The 6,452-nt window shown below is 39.5% G+C and overlaps 1 protein-coding gene across 1 annotated transcript in view; it reads right to left on the bottom strand.

The window, feature by feature from the left end:
- Positions 1 to 1,096: 1,096 nt before the first annotated feature.
- The window catches only part of LOC126335807 (odorant receptor Or2-like), a 182,158-nt gene continuing 176,802 nt past the window's right edge, over positions 1,097 to 6,452 (bottom strand). Inside the window, exon 7 of the mRNA XM_049999271.1 lies at positions 1,097 to 1,153. Within this exon, the coding sequence (XP_049855228.1) occupies positions 1,097 to 1,153 (57 nt within the window). The remainder of the gene's footprint in view (positions 1,154 to 6,452) is intronic.

Below are 6,452 nucleotides of genomic sequence, written 5' to 3'. Positions count from 1 at the left end.
CTCTTTTTGTTCTATAAAATATCTCAAATTAGATGTGAGTAAATTCTTTTATTTTTCTTCAGTAGCCAACAATTCATTCATATTCTTTTTTTTAAATGTTACATCGATTTGCAGTAACTTTTTACCATTATGTAGGTTCCTACGTTTCTCAAAGCTTACAGAGGTTTGATCGTACTTTTACCTCTAAAAATGACAAACAGTAAAGAAGAATGGAGTACATGAAATCTGAGTTTCTTGCAACATATAAAATGTTCAAACAACCTACAGGAATTCTGGAAGAAAATGACAGGGCGATCACCTGTTGAAACATCGGTGGTTGTCAAAGACATCACCCGACAACATTCCTATAAGTTGTTTGAAAAAGAATGTATTTCAGAGTACAGATTTTTCAAGAACTGTTTTGCTTGTACTAACCACATTCTTCTTGAATCTCTGACTGTTTTGGTGTAATTTTATAATTCCTTATGATACCATGAAAACATGTCTAATATGAAAATAGGATTATGACCAACAAAGAATGCAAGACGCTGAACAACATTCGAATTTATAAGATTAATTCACTCACAGAACAGTGTGTCTCTATTTGTGTAACTGTAGATGATACCAAGAATATCTAAGAAATCTCCAAAACCACAAATGAAATGTGTGAACGATGTCACATTAATGAGAAATAGGAAACATAACCCAAATGTGAATTTTATTGAATATATCCACAATCTGGTAACTTGGCCTTTACAATTTTACATAGTGAAAATTGGTTGTTTTTTATTAATTCGGAATTGCTATGAAGCTATGCCATTTTAATATGTTTTACAGTGATTACTTTGACATGAATACATATAGACATTCATAAAATGCACACAGAAAAAGTAACTAATTTGTTGCAACAGTTCTCAGCAACTAGCAAGTAAGTCTGAGGTACAATGACATCTATCTCCAGATATTGTAAATAAGTAAGTAATGTGTTTTTAAATGAGGGATAAATAAAGAAATAATTTGTGCATTTCATAATTGTATTTTATCTTACAACTGAAACTGCCCATGTGAACAGGAACATATTGACTGAGACATATATTCTGATGGCTAGCCTCACTTCTTAATCACCATTGACTTGCTGCAGCAGTGTGAAGAAGGCATATGATACCCGCATCATCTGCAAGAAATAGATGCTACATATCAAATGATGTTATGTAATCCAATTATATACGAAATATGACTATCTTTAGAATGAACAACTCATTAAATACAGTGTCCACTTGCCAGCAGACATTTCCTATAAAATGTGTCCTAAATTCTACACACGACATGTTTTATTTTCCCAGCATAGGAAGGCAATCAATTTTCATAATGTGGAAATACATGCAAATTTAATTTTCACTTTCTCTGTTTTATAGTTACAATTGCTTTTTCAGACTGAGGATAATTCTCCTTATACAAAGGGGAACACCTTTTAGTACCACTGAATGTTACAAACTTCTGTTACCTCATAGTGTCCTTTACTCCAAATTTTCAGGCTAAACCCCTTTATCTGCAATACCATAGATAATTTTTCTTCTAGTTTTAAAATACTACTTCTGCATTGAGATTGAATATGTTAAGACATGGGACTAGTGCCATGTAGTACTAATCCACCACTGAACTCACTGGTTCAATTTCTTTTTATGTAAATGGGTTCTTCTGTGAAATGAGAATTTCATCTCTTCACATACCATCGCTGTATGAACCAGTCTACACTATGCATCGAAAGCCATATTCATTATCTGGAAGGAAATTAGACTCGAATGTGGAAGACAATTTGATCTCCATTTTTTTCATTGTTGTTCTCAAGATGTAGATCATCAGTACGTTTATTTAACCTGTATGCTGTCAGCTGAACAATTTACCACAATTCACTATATCACTATTTATTCCATCATATTAATTGTATTTCAGACACGTATTACATAACATTTAATTACATTCACTTATACTTCAGTATGAGTCAGAGAAGGTGTGTTCTTTAGTCAAGATTCTAAACTTTCCAGCAATATTACTAATCATTCAGTCACTCTTTTCGTGCAGTTCAGAATATATGCTCATAATTCAGCACCTTTAATACCCCGTAATGTTCTTAGTTATCGCCACCTTCAGTTCTATTCCATTTGAAAATGTCTCGAATGATACAAGGCAGCACTTGCAGTTTCATTTTGTGTATCTTGTCTTCAGGTTGTGGTTTGTTGAAAGCAGATGTGTTATTTTACAGTCTGTCTTACAACTTGGCTACAGATACTTTGCTACTAGTTCCTTGTCAGTGAAATCCTCTCTTCTATTGTTTCTCTCAGGAAACAATCAAGTTGCTGTATACTGACTAGCCACATACCTGACAACATTTTTCATATCTAATCTGTCTCCTTCACGTGACTCTCATAGGGATTCCAAATGTAAGTACCTTATTCAGGAATAGGTTGTGATAGAAGATTTTACATGCCTTTACCAGGATTCTCTCTTTGAAGGGGATTCGACTTATGGACCTGATTTCATAATCTCATTCCAGATTTTTAAGAGTTCATTGGTCATCAACAGATATTTGATAGAAGTATGTGCTTCCAGGGGTATCTTTAGCTTGCTTACATGAATATAATGAGTATATTTATCTAATAGTAAAGTTGAGCTGCTGTTCATTGCAAATGAGCTGCATTTAATGTGAGATATGTCTTCAGTCAGGTTGACCCAGGGGTGGGCAAAATAATATAAATATAATTAAATACAGTGCAATATAATACATATTGTCGCAAACTCGTGCCACTGGATATAGCTGCAGTGCACAGTTGATGTGCCAAGTCTAGGATGTTATCTTTCAGTGGAGTATCTAATTTGCTCTGGGACGATTAATAAAAGCAACTGGTGGAATGTGTGATTCCTCGGACTTCCATAAAGGGCAAGTCATTGGAGCATGGCTAGTGGGAGCACTTGTGACACAAATGGTTGAAGTGTTTAACCTTTTATGAGCGACAGTATCCAAGATAATGAATCCACACACAAAACATTGTAAAATTCAAAGGCGAAGTAGTATAGTGGGCGAAAGCAGAAGTTAACTGACAGAGACAGAGGAGCATTAAATAAGACTGTGGCCAGTCAACATAAAACTACCATGGCAAAGATGACTGCAGAACTCAACAGTCACTTGAGTAATACCATGGCGACAAAAACAGTATGGGGGGAGCTTCACAAGGCTAACATTTATGGAAGAGCTGCAATTGCGAACCTCTTAATAATGGAAATTTACACAATGCTGAGAAAGAAGTAGTTCCATGATGATAAAACCTGAACACATGATGCCTGGATGAATGTGGCATGCGCTGATGAATCATCGTTTACACTCTTTCCTAGAAAAGGCCGTATTTATATGGAGAACCCCAAAAGAAGTCTACAATATGCCTTGACTGCTTACTCTAGTCAAGCATGGCAGAGAATTTATTATGATTTGGTTGGTTATATCGTGGTATTTAGCTGGTCCTATCATTATCCTCTCTGATGCGATTTCTGCGAATGAATATTTCGACTTCCATGATAATGAAGTGCTTACTATGTTCAGCATATTGCTGCCAAACACTGCCATGTTGCAAGATGATAATGATCCCATACATACAGCCAAAAAGGTTCATGTGTAGATTGTGGAGTATCAGAATATCATCAGACAACTCCCCTGGGCAGCACAATCGCCAGATCTCAACAACATTTAATTATTATGGGTGTTTGAGAGCGAAGGGTGGGGAGCAGATTTCAGCTCCAACATCGTTGAAGGAACTGGCAGATGTTTTGGTAAAAGAATGGGAGAATATTCCATAGGAAACTATTCTGACACTCCCTAAGAATCTTTTCCATGAGCAACTGCAGTTGTTCTTAAAGACAATGGTGACCTAACTCCTTATTAATTAATAAATATTCTGTAAATGTCAAATGTTCTTATTATTTTCTCCACCTTTTGAATGTTGTCTGTGCAGATTATGTAAATAAGTGGCTCATTCGATTTCTTCTTCTCAAATAAATACATTGTCTACTGTAGTGCAAGGGGTTGTGCCTGCTGAAAAGTTTTAGTTCTGGTCACATATTTAGGAGGCAACTATATAACATGAAACTGCAGTAAATCTTTAGTTTTCTTCTGTGTGAAACGTTTCTACATATGAATTTTATTGCGTGTGTCTATTACTTTTGGTTAACTGAAATGCTGTAAAATGTTCAAATTTCCTTAAAGAGAAATAACTATTATTTATTTTATTAATGGCTATAAATGCAATCTATGGAGAAATTTGAGAGTACTGGGTGCCATCAGTCACCATTATCTTTATGTAATCGTATCAGAAGTGTGCATTCAGTCATAATTGACTGCTCAAGGAATGCTAGTTACTATTGGGAAATAGCGATGGATATTGGTTGTATGAGTTCAGAGAAGAGAGTTATAAATACACTCCTGGAAATTGAAATAAGAACACCGTGAATTCATTGTCCCAGGAAGGGGAAACTTTATTGACAGATCCCTGGGGTCAGATACATCACATGATCACACTGACAGAACCACAGACACATAGACACAGGCTACAGAGCATGCACAATGTCGGCACTAGTACAGTGTATATCCACCTTTCGCAGCAATGCAGGCTGCTATTCTCCCATGGAGACGATCGTAGAGATGCTGGATGTAGTCCTGTGGAACGGCTTGCCATGCCATTTCCACCTGGCGCCTCAGTTGGACCAGGGTTCGTGCTGGACGTGCAGAAAGCGTGAGACGACGCTTCATCCAGTCCCAAACATGCTCAATGGGGGACAGATCCGGAGATCTTGCTGGCCAGGGTAGTTGACTTACACCTTCTAGAGCACGTTGGGTGGCACGGGATACATGCGGACGTGCATTGTCCTGTTGGAACAGCAAGTTCCCTTGCCGGTCTAGGAATGGTAGAACGATGGGTCCGATGACGGTTTGGATGTACTGTGCACTATTCAGTGTCCCCTCGACGATCACCAGAGGTGTACGGCCAGTGTAGGAGATCGCTCCCCACACCTTGATGCCGGGTGTTGGCAATGTGTGCCTCGGTCGTATGCACTCATGATTGTGGCGCTCACCTGCACGGCGCGAAACACGCATACGACCATCATTGGCACCAAGGCAGAAGCGACTCTCATCGCTGAAAACGACACGTCTCCATTCGTCCCTCCATTCACGCCTGTCGCGACACCACTGGAGGCGGGGCGTGGCGGGAGACGGCCTAACGGTGTGCGGGACCGTAGCCCAGCTTCATGGAGACGGTTGCGAATGGTCCTCGCCGATACCCCAGGAGCAACAGTGTCCCTAATTTGCTGGGAAGTGGCGGTGCGGTCCCCTAAGGCACTGCGTAGGATCCTACGGTCTTGGCGTGCATCCGTGCGTCGCTGCGGTCCGGTCCCAGGTCGACGGGCACGTGCACCTTCCGCCGACCACTGGCGACAACATCGATGTACAGTGGAGACCTCACGCCCCACGTGTTGAGCAATTCGGCGGTACGTCCACCCAGCCACCCGCATGCCCACTATACGCCCTCGCTCAAAGTCCATCAACTGCACATACGGTTCACGTCCACGCTGTCGCGGCATGCTACCAGTGTTAAAGACTGCGATGGAGCTCCGTATGCCACGGCAAACTGGCTGACACTGACGGCGGCGGTGCACAAATGCTGCGCAGCTAGCGCCATTCGACGGCCAACACCGCGGTTCCTGGTGTGTCCACTGTGCCGTGCGTGTGATCATTGCTTGTACAGCCCTCTCGCAGTGTCCGGAGCAAGTATGGTGGGTCTGACGCACCGGTGTCATTGTGTTCTTTTTTCCATTTCCAGGAGTGTATATTAAAACCTTCGACTGTTGACATGTTGAGGCAATATCAGTGCAGTAGAGTTCAAACTGATGGACCAAAGCTTGCAAATTAAATACAAAAACTTTAAATTTATTTGACTACATGGAAGAAAGCTTATAGATTATTAATTAACATTATAGGTGATTGCATTGCTTCATCTATTGTGTTTTAGAGAATAAATTACAACCAAATTACACTCTTTAAAATTTTTGTCTGCTTAAGTATCAATTTATCTAAACTAGACTAAATAATCTTGGTAATATTGGCCATGTTGGCATGGATCAGTATCAAGTGGTCAACATGTAGTAGGTGGTTTGTGTTACTATTTATTGTCAGCTAACTTCAGATGGAAAGTATCTATTATCAAGTTTCAAATACTGATGAAGTATCACTTTGTTATACAGAGACAGGATGATAATCGCATGACTATTTCAAACTTGATAATGGTTGCTTGATGTATGAAACTGGTTGCCAATAAACTACAACCCAGAAGTGAGGCTATGTACCACATGCTGCTCTAAATAATCAACTTTTAGTTCACTTCTTTCACTTTCTAGAGAAACGTTTTGGGTTCATAAACTGGAAAAAC

The sequence above is a fragment of the Schistocerca gregaria genome, chromosome 2 (assembly GCF_023897955.1).
Source record: "Schistocerca gregaria isolate iqSchGreg1 chromosome 2, iqSchGreg1.2, whole genome shotgun sequence".
Classification (NCBI taxonomy): domain Eukaryota; kingdom Metazoa; phylum Arthropoda; class Insecta; order Orthoptera; family Acrididae; genus Schistocerca; species Schistocerca gregaria.
This window is presented reverse-complemented; position numbering and strand designations above follow the sequence as displayed.